At 47.2% G+C, this 16,302-nt stretch overlaps 1 protein-coding gene across 1 annotated transcript in view; it reads right to left on the bottom strand.

The window, feature by feature from the left end:
- Window positions 1–610: 610 nt before the first annotated feature.
- NRG2 (neuregulin 2) overlaps window positions 611–16,302 on the bottom strand; it is a 174,653-nt gene continuing 158,961 nt past the window's right edge. Inside the window, exons 7-12 of the mRNA XM_059825416.1 lie at window positions 12,805–12,828; window positions 8,336–8,438; window positions 7,273–7,396; window positions 5,550–5,677; window positions 2,691–2,915; window positions 611–1,268 (exon numbers count right to left, since the gene is read on the bottom strand). Of these exons, the coding sequence (XP_059681399.1) occupies window positions 611–1,268; window positions 2,691–2,915; window positions 5,550–5,677; window positions 7,273–7,396; window positions 8,336–8,438; window positions 12,805–12,828 (1,262 nt within the window). The remainder of the gene's footprint in view (window positions 1,269–2,690; window positions 2,916–5,549; window positions 5,678–7,272; window positions 7,397–8,335; window positions 8,439–12,804; window positions 12,829–16,302) is intronic.

Genomic DNA, 16,302 nt, shown 5'->3' on the forward strand with positions numbered 1-16,302 from the left:
ACAACTATTTTACAGGGCAAGACAGATCCCCTTTAGACATGATAATGGAAATGCTCCCACTCATGTCCTTGATGTGTGTTCAAACGATACCTTAAAGAATAAGATCATTAATAGCAGGGTATGGGGCAAAGTGGCGAGGCTGTTTTCTTCTGACGGAAGAGCGTCCTTGTGACAGGTTGTCTCCCAAACAAAAACCTATGATCTTAAAAATGCTACTGAAACAGAATCCTCGGCATGAATCCCAGCACTAGCATACAGCAAAAGGCACCACGATAGTTTTGTTTTCTATTTTTAAGTAGTCAAAAATTGGCCCACTTTTTTTTTAACTTTATTGTTTTCTTTTCTTCTTCTTTTTTTTTTTTTTTTTACTTTTTTTTTCTCGGAAGCTGTAAATCAAGACATTACATATAAATAGAGATTCCCTATAAAAAAGTCATTGCCGTTAGCTATTATAAGACAACTTTGCTAAAATGAAAATAAAACATTTTATTTGTTATATTTTTTCCCTCTTTTATATAAAATAAAAATATTTATTTTTGTTTTGTCTCGTCTCCCTCCTCCGCCTCCTCCATGCGGGTTACGTCTGCGGGTGCGCGAGTCTGGGAGGCGCCTAGAGAGGATCCGGGTCCGGTTTGGGCGTCGTGTGCGCCAGGCTGCTGCGCCCGCTCTCCCCGTGAGCGCTGTGTCTGCTGCAGGAGTAGTGAGTCCGGCTGTCGCCCGGCCGGTGGAGCGGGGGCGACTCTGTGTGCGCCGCCTCATTGTTCTGAGTGCTTAGGAAGGGGGTGCTCTCGGCCACCAGCTCCTCGTCAGACTCGCTGTAAGAGGCGCTGCTCAAGGAGAAGGAGTCCCGGACGGCTCTGGCTCTGTGAGGGACGTGCCCATTCAGTTTGGATTTTTTCCACCGCCTGTTGCTGCTGGCTGTTTTCTTTGGCTGCTCTAGCGCTGTGACGTACTCCTGTGTCGTCTCATACTCATCGTCCTCTGTGATGCGGAAGGGGCTGGAAGGCAGGCTCCCCATGCTGTCATTTAGGTAGGTCTTCCTTTGGTAGTAGCTGTCGTACCTCTGTGTGTCCTGGAAGGGGAGCTGGTACCGCCGCAGGAGGGGCTGCTGTTCCTCCACGCGGAAGTTGATGGGGGCTGCCGGTGGCAGGGAGACGGCGTGCGCCGAGTTGGGGGAGGTGATCTCAAAGGTGGGCACCTGCGCGGCCATCGAGTAGTGGAAGTCAACAGGCGACAGGCGTGCTGGTGTGGTCAGGGCCGACACGTACCTGAAAGAAGCAACACTTCCATTTGGACACCGAACAACCCCAAAAGCCTCCAGCTGCACCCGTGCTTTGCCGAACACCTGGCGCAGGGACCATAAGGCCTCCAGTGCACCTGGTCCTGGAGCTCAGCATCTCTTGGGGAACCAGATGGAGGGACCTTGCACTGCTGTGCCAAGGGAGGATGAGCTGCTGGCTTCAGTAGGCCCTTGGGCACCATGCACCATCCATCCCAGGACTGCCGCTCCCGAGGGGCTTGGGGTGCAATTCCACCCTGCATCCCTGCAAACCTTGCAGCATCTCCCAGCAGGCTGAGTCAAGACTTCCCTGCCTCTCGTCTGCCTGCCAGCTGCTTTCTGCTCCCTTTGGAGCTGCCAGGCTTGTCTCGAGGAAGGTCCCCAAAATGCCCTCCCCCTGCTCAGGACACAGATGGGGAAAGCCTGGGCATTGCTTCCTCTGACTTAGCAAAAATCTTGTGTGTGAAAAAAGGTGTCTACCACTTTCATCTACTCTAGTGACAACATCAGTGTGGCAACTCAGGTCTGCTCTAGCCCCTCTCCCAACAGTCCTTCCTTCGGCATCACCTCCTTCTAAGGAGCAGAATTCATTTCCTCTCGATAGTGCCAGTTGGTGTCTCTGCTCATTTCAGACTGCCCAGGCTCCCTGGCTTATCCGGTGCCTTTTTATTCGTGTGTCTTGTGAAGTATGAGACGTCTGTATGAGCAGGGTCAGCCTGCCTGAATGGACCGGGGACAGGAATGAGAGAGCAGGAGATGCTGCCTTTCTCCTCTGTCCCATGGACAAGTCCCACTGACTTGAAGGGTAACTGCCCTAAAGCGACCACATAGCCACCCAGGATCGCCCACGGCTACCCACACAGGGCTGGAGCAAGGGTGGAGATGTGCACCATGTGGAGGATGACTGTTGCTGCCTCTCACTGGCTGATGGTATCTCAGCTCTGCAGTTGTGTTCTCTGGAAGGCTGGGTCATATAGAAAGCTGTGCCCACATACAGCACCCCTGCTCACCAGGCCATCCAGGACCACACTGAGGATGCACATTTTCCCCATATACTTGAGGTCCAGACCCTGCTTGAGCTGCCAACCCACCAAGCTGTCCGGGATGTGCTCTTAGCTGTTTTTTCTTCACCAGTTGCTGACTGCAGCCAGGTATTTTCCACTCCTCTCATCCCTGTGCTCCAAACCTCCATTGCCACCAGGTGAGCAGGGTGTAGTGCTTGCTGCTGCCCCTACCAGAGTGGCCTCCTGGGTTAGTGGCTTCCTCTGGTAGGACCAGAGCTGGAGTTTCTCCAGTGCTACCATGGGAGTGCTGCTCTAGGGCTGGGCAGAAGCAAACATTTTTGTGTCCGGCAGAGAGGGCACGGCTCTCCTCTGCTGTGCCGGGACAGCACCAAGCAGTGGGGTCTGACCTCTCGCTGTGTGGTGAGTCCCGCAGTGAATCCACCGAGTCATGATACTGGGTCATGGGCCTCCGTGAGTCCTCGATGCAGAAGGCGGCCCCGCGGCGAGCCCGTGCCTCCACACACGCAGGGCTGTTGCATTTACTGGTTCCCACTGAGGACAGCATTATCCCAGACTGGGAATCTGAAGTCAGGCTCTCCGTCCGCTCCAAGCTCCAGGTGTGGCTTTCATGTCTGTGGACCAAACCCCATATGGACAGTGAGCAAGGAATCCCCACCAAGGTCTTCTCCAAAGAGCTGCATGCAGGCACAGCTCACACTCTGCTCTGCACTGGCATCCCCTTTCTCTCTCTCACTAGGATACATCTGGCCAGGGATGCCCAACTTCCCAACCCTGCCTTTGATTTGCCTGTCTTTGCTACTTCTTGGAGATATGAATAGAGGGTAAAGAAAGGCAAACCAGTGCATTCCAGGTATTTATTACACCACCTCCTGACAGTCGGGGATGGGATGGGACAGCCTCTGGAGGGAGGCCAGGGCAATTCTGCTTTGTGCTTGAAAAGTGTTCTGGGTGTGGAGCAACGCACTGGCCCTGCCAAGGCAAGTCCGCCAAGCATCTTCAAACGTGCCACCTGCATTGCCAAGTGACAGCCCCTTCAGAAATGTTACCAGAAAGGAGCCAGAAAAAACCCACTCAAAATTACTTCATCATCAGCAGAGAAAAGCATACCAAAGGTAGATCTAGATGTTCAGTTTTCACTGGTTTATAAAAGATTTTGGCAGCAAAACACTTTCAAGGTGCTAGACAAAAGCTATGATATGTTGAGTAGACCTTGCTGAGCACTTGGAGCTCCACCTGCCCTGGTCTTGGTGCAAAGAAAACATCCCACTAGCACTCACCGGGGATGCACGGGGCCATGCACAGACCGGGGGCCCACCCACGCCACGGCCACCAGGCTAACCCCTCTCCATAGCAGAAATACGTGATCCGTTAGAGCACCAGCTCTGAACTCCCAAACTGCACCAGATGGAGCTGTGCTGGCAGAGGGTTTTGGGTGGGGGTTTGCAGAGGAGACCAGGTCTCATGAAGACTTCCCAAGAACTTGTTAAATATTGATGGCTCCAGGCACACGCTTGCCTGCAACCACCACACTTATTTATAACTTCAAACAGCGTCCTCATTAGAGGTGCTGATCGAGTAAATGGAGCCTGATTATGCCAGTAGTTTGCCTCTGGCATGACTTCAAGAAACACCTGCTTGCTGCACTTGACTCATGAAGATTAGGTGGCAGGTAGCCAGGACCAGAGGCTATGCAAGGTAGGTGCCTCCCCACAGCTGTCATGTGTAAATGCTGCCCTCCAGACACACCTTTGCATCTTCAGCAGGTGCCCAGAGGTGGCCCCAGGGTCCCAGGACTTCGAAGTGAGCATGGAAGGCCAGCAAGGTGCAGCTCTTCAGGCACAGAAGCCTGGCTCAAGCTTGCACACACCTAGCCAGGGCATACGAATTAAAAAAAAAACTGGAAAACACACCGTCTAGCTCACCAGGCGTAGGATTTCCTAGGACAAAAGTAGTAATTTCCAGCCCAGCAAGTAATTCTTGGCTCTACTTGTTGGAGGTTTAGCCACAGGAGTCTGCAGAGGAATTCACCTGAAAACCTAAATTCAGTATCTGAAGCTGATCTGACGCATTGTACACTGAGAGTACTTGCTCATCCCTGATGAATGCCTGTACCCTGAAGAAACCTGCCAGGAGCCATCTTTGAGCTTTAGCTGAAAGGATTCATTGCTTCCTGGATGAATGGAGACAAACACATCAGGCTAATGAACTAAATAAGCCAGGATGTCTTTTGCTTTATAAAGTCAATGCAATGTGATCTATGCATCATTGACAGGCTGTAGATATGGCTCCCCTGCACCTCACAGTCACTTTTCAAAGGCAAGTGCTCGCCTAGGGAGACATCGTCACTTACTGGAAGACGCACAAGAGCTAAGAGGAAGAACCTGAACATCCAAACTCAAAACAGCACAGGACTTTCTCTAGAGCATTTCAAGGACTTTTCTGGGTATCATAAAAATAGGGAAGCTCCATCTGCAATTTAAATGCTCTCAAAGACTGTGAGAACTTCAGCTTCTGATCCATGCTGCTCTTCCCCCCGATGGCTATTTTGAAATGTAAAAAAAATTATGCCTCATCCTGTGTGGCAAGAATTATTGGTACTTTCCTGCTAGCCCCAGTTTTCCTGAGAGCTTCAGAAAGACTTCCAGTGAAAGAGGTGCCACCACCTCAGAGGCTAAGATTCTAACACAACTTTCTGGACTGTGATAAATTGCACAGGAGTGTTTTTTTCTGGTGAAAAACTGTGACTCCCAAGTCAGACCCTAACTTTGAGGAACTGGCCAAAACATTTTGTGATATTTTGTGTACTTTGCCTTCCACAAGGCAAATACATTCTAAATATATCAAGCATGAAACAAATAACCTGTGTGTGCTTAATGAATGATTGCAGGTGTTCAGTGTGGTTGCAAACACAACTTGCAAAACCTTTACTAGATGTGTCCTCCCATTTGTGTCTGTGCAAAGCATGAAAGCATAACTTCATTTCCTCCTGGTTTCCAGCTATGTCAGTGCTGCAGGTTCCTGCTGACACCTCACTGCAGGTCAAGGATCACACCTTTCCACCTCTCACTAACTAGCTGTGCCAGCAAAGACCTGCAGTGTTGACATGGCCTGTATGCCAGCGTAGTGCCAAACATCAATTAAAAACAGAAAGGGATGTGAAAGGAAAACCTTTTACTGGCTTTGAATCTCACAGCATCCTAAGGCAAACAGCAGGAGGAAGTTCAGGGGAAAATGGTATACATCACCTCTGGCTGGACGTTGGAGTGGCTGTGGAGCAGTGATGAGATGGGGAGCAGGAGTGACTTCCTGAAAAGGTTGTCTCTGTTTCCCTTCGGATCACATGCTCGGTGGCAGAAACATTCTTAGAAATATACTGTAAAATATGAAGAATCACACAGATCAGCCACCAGCTTGCAATGCTGCCACCAGCTTGCAATGCTGCCACAGCCAAATTCAGCTAGCTTGATTATTTCTGGTGAAATCAGATGAGGACTGAGTGAATCCGGCAGCTCCACACCCCACAGTAAGAGACAAGGAGGCTGGAGGCTCTTCTCTGCCCCTGCACTTCAAAAACTGGAAAAGGGCTGTTGCACAGGGACTGCAGAAGTGTATGAAGAGCCAAAGGGTTCCCCAGAGGACAGTGGTACCACGTGTAGCTACTGAGCAGAAAAACATCTCTACTCACAGGAGGTTATACACCCGAAAGAGTACCAGCAAAAAGACAACCGCATGAGATCTGCCAGAGATACTAGTCCTACAGAAACACCAGGTGTAATCCAAATATTAATGCTGAGATATTCTTTCATCTGACACGAAGTACAGCTTTTCACAGGGACACTAAGCTCTCTGGGGGAGTAAGTACTTTCAGGCCAGAGCACTGTGGTTCTTATAAATTCCCTTTCTCTCTTCCTTCATGGCTGGGATTCAATCTAGCTAAATTTTAACATCTAAATGGTGACCTAGGAGAGCTTGTAACTGAGGAAATGGCCTCAAGTTGTACCAGGGGAGGTTTAGGCTGGATATTAGGAAAAATTTCTTTACTGAGAGAGTGGTCAAACACGAGAACAGGCTGCCCAGGGAGGTGGTGGAGTCACCATCACTGGAGGTGTTCAAAATACATGTAGACATGGCACTGTGGGACATGGTTTAGTGGGCATGGTGGCATTGGGTTAATGGTTGTACTTGATGATCTTACAGGCCTTTTCCAACCTTAATAATTCTGTGATTCATTGTACTCATTTCCATCAGTACTTCTTTTTGTTTGGCTCTGCCTCCCCCCTCCGTTTTTCTGACCCCTTTCAATGCCTTGGTCCAGCAAGGCACTGAAGCACATTGACGGTCCTATTAAGTTCACGGAATTTGATGGGAATCTCATGTGACTGAAGTTACAACAGTCACCTTTCTGGATCCAGTCCTATATTCTTAGATCATTCTCATTGGCATGACACTGGCACCCCACCAGGACATCCCACCTTGCCCAGGACACAACTCTTGGTATGGGCAGGTGGGCTAACGCAGTGCTGACCAGATCACCACAACATGGTCACCACAGCAGCATGTCACCACGACATGCTTCAGCACAACATGGTCACCACAGTAGCTCTGGCCACCGCCGAGCTGATCGCATTTGTCATGCCACAAAGTGGGGCTTGTCGGGATAGCTTAATAAACAGGAAACATCCGGAACATCTCTCTTAGAGGAAAAGAAGATCACGCTTGATTCATCAAAACAAGCCCGTCTCAAGTGCCCTAATCTCATCCTGTGCTTCAAAGTAAAATCACATTTCCCTTCAGATGTTGGTTTTGGAAATGTTTCTATGCAGAATCTCATCTTTTTGTTCAAGTTTGTTAGTGTTTTGCTCCTCATGCACACGCACACAGGTGTGTAAGCATACACATTCACGTTAAATCACTGGTGGAAAATAGGCAATCAGTAACATGCAGGGAGATGGAGACAAAAGGTCTTACATCGGCCATTTGGATTTCCTCAGGATCCAAACGTGGATGGCTTGGCCCGTTTGCAAGGCTCCTGTTCTGATGGGCAGGGCACATGTTCTGCCGTAAATGATTATGCATTTGTTTTCTTTGTTTCCTTTAAACAGAAAGGAAAAAATCTATTAGGAAGACTTATCTCATGGGGCTCTCTGCCCCGAGAGACACCTGGGGGATGCAGGCAATAGAGAAGGCAAGTCCTGGACACACTTGATGTTTCAATGATATTTGTGGAAAGCTGAAAACAGGAAGAAACAACGCATTCAACATTTGCCAGCTTGTGCTGCTTTTTCAAAAAAAGGTGAACATTTCTCATCATGGGAAATTTGGGAAGCTGGATCCAGGGTCCCCTTTTGCAAAACAAGGCCCAGCACAATGCAGTGGAACCAGGGGCACCATGGTGCTGGGAGTGGAGGAGAAAAGGGGGGAGAAGGAAAAGGGGAAGCAGGTCCTGGCTTGGCCTTGGTGGCAAGGCACTTGACCTGTCCTGCATTAAGCACAAAGTGGCAAAGCCTACCCATGCCCCTGGCAGGGCATCCACTCCACAAGACCCCCCGTGTCCCAGGGGCACCCTGAACAGAGGTGAGGTGCAGGCTAAGTAGGGAAAAAGGTGCTGTCCAGGCAGGGAAGGCTGGCCATAAAAGAGGTCCCCAAGCCTCTTGTTCCATCAAGATTGCTCTGAAAGTCCCTGAAACGTACATAGCTCAGCCCACAGCTCCAACAACTGCCCAGTGTGCTTCTGCTGTCACGAGATGAGCTGCTGGCTTGGGGGTCAGCTTTTCCCAGTAACACAGCATCACCTGGCTGGGCGAAATGATGCTGATTCAGGAGATAAGCAAATGGTCCCAGGAAAACATCCTGCTCAGGCACAGCCTGGTAGATGGCTTCACTGGCCTCCTTCATGAGGCCTTCCTGGGAATACCACAGCACAGCATCTCCTTAAAATAGCACTTGGGTGACGAGCATGAAAGAGTGAAGCATGAATACTACCACGCAGTAACCTCTGGCCAGTTATTGTCTGTTAACCACCCATACTCACTTGGTTTTACAGTAAGCTACCACACAGACGATGCCCACCACAAGCAAGGCGACACAGATTCCCGTGATGGTTAAAACTCTCTTCTGGTAAAGCTCTTCCGCTTCTGCAAATGGAGAGAAAGAAACCAGTTACAAGTGGGCTCCAGCACCAGGGATGCGTCTGGCTGCACAGGAACCAGCACTGCGTGTGGGTAAGATGGAGAACAGGGCTTGGTCAGACCTCCTACCGATCCACTGCCCGTCTCTAATAGCTGCCCCAAACCTGAGACCAGCTGGCCCAACCTTACTCACCCCTCAAGAGACCTTCACTCCTTTTGTCTCTCTGCACCTTTGCCCTCTCTCGCTCAGTAGCTCACCTCTTCTGCGCTGAGACACACTTCTCGCTTTCTCTTCTTTTCCCGCAGCATAACTCGATGACTAATCTCAAACAGCCCCACGACTCTCCTCTCTTTTCCAGCAGATCCTCCCTTCTCGGCAACTTAGTAGCCTACCAAGGAGGTCCCCGAGCATCCCCCACTCACGACGTACACGCATGCCCTGTGATGCTCTCATCACAGGCTCTCTGCTCTGACGGACTCAGAATGCCTTTTCCTTGCAGCGGCTGCATGCCCTGGAGCTTGGCAGTGTGCTAGAAAACACCAAGCAACAGGCCCCAAAGCATGTAGGTGCTGAAAGGGACATCCTAAAACAGTCAAAAAGCAGAATGAGGATGGAAAAGTGATAGCATGTTAGACAAAGAAAAGGGAGTGGAGTAATTAATATACAGTAACCAATTACAGTTATGGATTTTTAATGAAACCCTAGGAAGTGATTAATTCCATTGCACCAGGTAATTCAGATGTACACAGAAAATTCAAGCAGCACGCTGCTGCTTCTCTAAAATACCACCATTTGTCATGGACCACCTTTCAAACCAGAAAAGTCAGTCACTTGCATCAAGACCCAGACCATGCTGGAAGTGAAGTAATTCATTCACATTAATCAAAGGTCCAAGGAAATACTAGGATGTTGCTTGCAGTGTAACTGAACTACACCTAGGCAGCAATCGCACAGCAAGGACACCTCTTCCTCTGTGGCTACACCACAGCAGATGCTCTTCTTGGCGCCATCCACCAATCTCCACTGAGCTCAGCAGAGGCAATTTGGTTCTCCAGCCGGGTGACTGAGAGAAGGATTCAGTGCATAGCTGCCATGAGCATTTTAGTTCAGTGTCTATGAACAATGTCCTCGTGCCGCCATAGTATGTGTTAATGTTAAAGTTGTTGGGGTTTGTGCCTTCTTTAATATTAATTGAAATATTTTTTCATATAGATTGGGCAATAAAACTCATGCCATGGTTGCTGTGTTGGGCACGGTTCACCATGCCACACACTAAAAACCTTGAATGGAGTATAGGGCTACCAAACAATGAAATACAAAACCAGAAGAGAAACAGGTCTGGTCCCAGAAACCCCTGGGACTAGACTTCAGCAAAAAAGCAAGGGGGAAGCAATGAAGCATTCCAGATAACTGAATATTTAGACCAATTTCAGCTTGCCATTTTAGGAAGGAAAAAGCATTTTTGGAAGAAAAAAAAGTGCTAGGAAAAATGTTTATCTCTTTCTAACTCTCAAAATGGGAATGAAGAAAGATTCACTAAACAAGGGCTGGGAATGACAGCCCTGACATGAAGATGCAAAACATAATCAGCAGAGCTTGCTTCGTGCCTGTGCTGCAAAGCTAGTTTAAAGAAATACATTTCCATCTGTTCTGTTTGCTCACTGGCCTTTGGCTTCATGAGGTGCTCAGGGTGCCGCTGGAGTTCCCAGGAAGGGAACTTCCTCTTCACTAGAGAGGCGGCCAGCTGAGACTCTCCCAGACTCCATCTCCATGGTGGTGTGGACCAGGAATGACAGGTCATGGGTCTCACCTGGGCTGAAAGTTACTGCGCCGCAGCAGCTTCACCAGCCAGCTGCACCTCCTCAGAGCCAGAGCCTGTACGGCCTGGGACCTGCTCATAGAGGGAGCCGTTTGGGTGCTGGCTGACCTTATACTCCTTGTGTTTTACCACAAGGAACCAGGTGGAGCTGACATGGGGAAAGAACTCACTCTGGAGTGAAACACCTCCTTCAGTGATGTGTTTCCCTTGCACAGATGCCCTATTCCAGGCACCAGCAACCATGGCAGACAAGTTTTCTTGCTCTTGCACACCTCGGGGACCTGGATTCCAGCTGTACAGCTCTTTCCTTCAGACAGGAGTTCCAGAGATTTTATCAGAATTAGGAAAATCAGCTAGGATCACATCCTGGTTACAGATACCACTGGGCAAGAATTTTGCTACTACCCAGGAAAAGTTACTGAAAAAAAAAGGCTGGACAGGAGGTCAGTTTTCACCATGGACCCATCCATCAAGCCAATTTTTTCAATGATTCTTTACCAGCTATGTTTTTTGCTACAAAGACTTTTTTTCCAAGCATAAATTGTTCCCTTTGAATCATGGAGGAGGGAGAAAGAGCAAAGCCATCAAAATGATGCCTTTTTTTTTTTTTAAACCTATTACCTACATGACAAAATTTTTCACCCAAGGCTCAAATCACAGTCTCTGTTCTGGTGATCATGTCAGTATGGGACCCTGACTCTGGCATGTCTGACTGTCCTGAACCTTCACCTGAATTGCATGGGGAATGTTTCAGTTCATCAGAAATGCAGATTTAGGCTCTCTGTCTTGAGCTGACAGCTCTGCTATGTGAAGCAGTGAAGTGTGAGGCTGTGCGTCACTGCTGCAAGACTAAAAATTAAATGACCTGCTGATAGTAATTTAGCTTGGCTCCTAACGTCTCATTAAAGTTGATGGTTGATAACACAGTATCTTCATGTTGCACAAAACCATGCCGACAGAAAGAAAATAAGAGAATGCACACTACAATTTTGTATTTGAGAACGTAAGATCCTGGAGCAGGACTTGTCCATTTGTGTCTCTATGCTCTACAAACACCACGTCTTCATCAGCAGCATCGTCACTCTACAGCAGCAAACACTATGAACAAACCATGTGGTGCCACATAATGCCGACAGAATCACAGTCCAGCCATGGGTGTCACAGCAACGCATGAAAGTGAAAGACGAATGACAGAGAAGAGACGACTGCAGACTGGGAACAGGATGTGTGCGGTTCTGTGATGACATTGAGAATGGATGAGGAAAAGGACAAAAGGTCAACAAAAAAGGGATGTCAAAAATCCTCAATTTTAAAGTTTATTTAAGTGTATTAGCATTAGCAGCACCACTTTCTCTGAAACACCTGACCACAAAGTGCACACATTTTCTACAGCAGGGAAGAACTGCTGGGGGATACACACCAATCCCGGTGGATCAGGCATGCAAAAACCAGAGGAGACAAGTTTCTCCAGCTTCAGCTAGTGCATGTCCCTCCACTTCAGGGATGCGAGAAGACAATTTAGGATCCAGAAGTGAAAGATTGGTGTCCCCATACATGTAGTAAATGGAATTGAAGCGCCTTCATGTGAAAATCTGCTCCAGCTGAGATTGCTGGGTCAATGTTTTTAAGTTAAATGATAAAGATAAATCTCTCTGCTCTCATCTGACCAAGCCCTCCCTGCAGTTGGCCTGTACACTCAAGGGAAACCTAGCCTCAAGGACTTGATTTCCCAGGTGCTTACTCAAGAGATACTTGATATATTTCTAAAAACAGACTGAGGAGAGTGGAAGAAAAATAATATGATTATGAGCAACTGGGCAGGAGCAGGTAATTGCCCAAAGGGGATATTTTTAAAAGCATTTAAGCTACTGCAGTGGTTTTCCAAACTTCAGCTTGCCACCATGATGCTCAGCATTACACCCTCCACTCTCATGGGAGACTACTGATTTCCCTGGGCTCACTGTTTTTCAGAATAACTTCTCTCATGCCACCTTTCTTGGAACAATTTCCTCCCGGTCAAGAACCGAAATAAGCCGCTAACCTTTGGAGCTGGAATGGCAAAGCTCATCCTGACCCTTTGTAGGATCCAGCGGAGGTTAGTGTGTGTAGGATGGCAATTTCTACAAAAGCCCTGATCTTCCTATAACTTGCCTTCCTGTTCCTGGAATGCTGCCCACTCCCAAGTGGTGCCTGCTGGCAACCTTTTGGATGGACGCAAACTCCAGCTTTTCAGCTAAATACACAAAAGCATGTTGAATGAGGAGACATATGGCAATTGTAACATCCCAGTCACGCCACACACACCAGGCTGCTGCTTGAAACAAAGAAAAAAGTGCTGCTAAAAATACACGTACATTTTTATAGGTTTACATTTAGATTTTGTGTTTTCCTTTGGTTTTTTGTTTTGTTTTTTTTTTTCAATCCAAACATCTATCTTGGTGCCAGGGAAGAGAACAGAACAGCTGATTTTTTAATCATCCCATTATAGCCATAAATATAATGTGGGCAGCTCTTAATGGCTTCTGATTAATAAATGAATGGTTGTTCCATACCCTTTAATTCAAATCCAAGATGCTCTGCCAATGCAGAAAGAAGACAAGGAAGAGAAAGAGAAAAAGAAAAACAGGTCTGTCAGAGATCTCTAATATACAAACACACACACTGTGCAGTTACAGCAGGTTAGCTTTTCTTTAGGCTCAGCAGCAGTTACACAGAAGACAGTGTATGCTTCAGAGCATTTCAAGTTCCCACCAGAGCTTATATCTTATGTAAAGAAAGACCCAAACAAATTGCAGTGGAAGTTAATTATGAATTCTTTCAGTTAATTATGAATTTTTTTGAGATGAGCCATGTTTGTTAGTACCTGATATGGAATTCACAATTTAGGCAGGAGAAAAAAAAAAAAAAAAAGGAAAAAAAAGGTACACTTGTTCTGAAACAACTCCTGACAGGTCAAAACACATAGCGACTGCATGAACCTGGTAAAAACCATTCATTCACTTTCTACAGGCAAAATATGTCCCGCGTGGTTTCACACGCCCCTCTCTGCCTGGGGGCCTGTGCACCAAAGAAGAGCACTGGGCAGACAGATGTGCGGGCACTTGCACGGGGCCCCGAGGCCTGCCAGCACCATCCTGCTGCCCGCGACCTCAAGTCTGGTCTCGGATGCACAGCGTCATCTGGCAGCATTGCCTGTAAATCACCTGACGGCGTGTCAGTTGTGCGAGCACTGTTTTTGGTGGTACAGATCTGCAGTTGAACCACTGATGCTGCAAGTGATTAGTTGCCTGGGCAAGGCAATGAATCCCTTGCAGATCTAAAAGTGCAAATTGCACTGAAAGTTCCCCTCAGGTCTGTGATCTTCCAAATTTCATTTCTGCTGTGGTTCTGCATTGTTTTAGAAACATCAAGCATGCTGAAAAAAGCACAAATTGGAGCATCTGCTTTCAGATTCATATTCATTACAAGTAAGATTGCAGTTCATCTTGCAGACATAGTGCTAAGCAAAGTAGTTTACCTAATGAATCAACAACGCAGTTATACAAAACAGGTATCCTGAATTTTAGTAAATTTCCTGGTACAGGCCTCACCTAAAGACAGTTTTTCCTACATAAACATTAAAGTTCTTCATACTTATCATTGTACACAAAACTGAGCTCTGCTGTTCCCAATCACCATACACACAAGACTATTTGCAGCTTGGAGATGTCCAGATTTATTTACTATATTTTCCATAGGAACTGCTTTTTGCTGCACAGAAATATTGGCTTTCTTTTGCAATGCTGTTCAAAATTTAGGTGGGAGGAAATTAGCACTAATCGTTATGGAACATGTAAACACGTTTTCTAAAGCAGGTTCTTCTCTTCAAATCAATGCTGATGTTTGGGGGTTTTTTTTGGGGGGTGGGAGGTCGGTGAGGTTGGGTTTTTTTAAATTTTGTATAATTTAAAGGCCACAAAACCTGGCTGCTCTCTGCTTCACGTCTCACATTTGTACAAAAGGAACGGCAAACTCTACTATGCATTTCACAGTCATTTTGTACATTTTGTACAAGTTGCAGTGACATGGACACAATGTGGTGGGCAGCAGAGAACTGGACAGAATACATTCATCCTAAACATCTTCGTTATCACATCTAGCCTTGACCTTTTCCTAAGGCATGCTATCATTACACACACTGTTTCACCTGACACTATGACAAATGCCTGTAGAGATACATTGAATTTAATCTATATATCTATGCTATTGATCCATTTGATAGCTGCATACTGACTATACTGCCATATTTCTCCCTGTTCCAGGATTTGCTGCAACATCTACAGCTACAAATGGATGCAATTCAAAACATTTTCATGTTTTTTTGCAAACTCAGAAATGCCTGTGCAAACAGAGGTGGCGGGCGGGACCTGAGGAACTTTAGCCTTCCCACTGTCCATCTCACATCAGAACTGCAGTTTCTTTTGGTTCCCCAACCCCATGCAGCAGATACAGCCAGCTGGCTCACTGGATTTAGCTACAGGTTCCCTGAGCAGGAGAGAAACCATGCAACCATGCAGCAGCTGGAATGTCCGTGCCTGCCTATGCCTACAAACCCACCGGTAGCTTTGCAGACAGAGGAAGCCTTACCCCAGCCTATGCTCCTGCATCTGACATCCACGGCTAGTCAACACTTCTCTATCATCATTTCAGGCTGCAGACATTGCTTCTGTATCATCCATAACTGAACGCATTGAATAGGGAGCCACTCTCCCCTTCCCCTGCTCAGGAGTTCCTCCCAGCCTGGGCAGGTATTGCCGTCTGTGCTGGGACAGTGAAGGAGGAGACACTTCAAGAGTAGGCTGGGATTTGGAGGGTTTGCCTCTTCTCTAAAGAAGAGACTGTTCAAAATTATTAAACATGTTACAATACAGAGGCTAACAAGATGACCCCAGCTCTGGGAAAAAAATTGCTTCAAAATGCATTCTGCATTCAGCAGAGGGGCATCACCTTCACAGTCATGGCTTACCACATAGTGTGTGCCTATTTCATATCAACAATATACTGCTTAGTAGCAAACACGTTTGAGAAATGAAAATTTATCCTAGAGACAACAATTTATTTTGGTCTGGAGCCAAAGATATTTCTGACTGCCTACTATGTTTGAAAGAAGCCTCCTTTGCTTTTTTAAGAGGTTGATCAGGAAAAGTAATACATCTTCAAAAGCTTTGGGTTATATTTGCTGCTAGGTGGAGAAGATGCTCAGCATGATGTGTAGCACCTGCACTATGTCCTGCAACACTTCAGTCAACCTGCATTTCACTCACCCTCCCAGTTAGACTGGCAGTCTGGCAGACTTGGCTGCTGCAGATGCCTAGAAACCTTAAGGCAACAGTCCCCTCTGTGGCCATTAACCACACAGAGGGAAGCACGAGGTCCAGGTAAGTCCTCCAACTCTTCCAGACAGTGATTCACTCCATGCTGATAAAGGTGGTTGCAACGGGGAGGTGTATTGTATCCCAGGCTTGTAGCAGAGGGAGCCTTTGGGACAGCCGAAATTAAATGGATGAATCCCATCTGTAGAGACAAACTGACACATGCCAGGAGTGCTGACAGAGTGCAGCAGTACTCTCCAACTCCCATGGGACAAGCTCCATTAGAAGCCATATATCCAGAGGCTACCAAGCAAATAAATTACAGTGAGACAGCACTGAGATGGTAGCTCTAGGCTGAGGAATCGGGCATATTATTTTTCTCACATCATCAACCTTCTGTCTGAACTCCACACATGCTCCCTGGTCATGGCAAGGAGCTAGGGCTGAGCACCCTGAACTGCCCCAGACTATTGGAAGTGGGCATATGTTTTTTGGAAAATCTCATTCCAAATGTGCCTGCTGAACCTTTCTGAAAATGTTGGACTTAAGATAGAACACATTTGTCCTCATGCAGCCATCAGTGTTAAGGAAACAGTATCTACTGGCTTATTTAATGCATTGCTTTGCAGTATTTACATTATTTCTTGTACCTAAAAGCTAACCTAGGCTCTTCTGTGTTGATCCCAAAGGAGACTGGAC

This window comes from Gavia stellata, chromosome 16, assembly GCF_030936135.1.
Source record: "Gavia stellata isolate bGavSte3 chromosome 16, bGavSte3.hap2, whole genome shotgun sequence".
Taxonomy (NCBI): domain Eukaryota; kingdom Metazoa; phylum Chordata; class Aves; order Gaviiformes; family Gaviidae; genus Gavia; species Gavia stellata.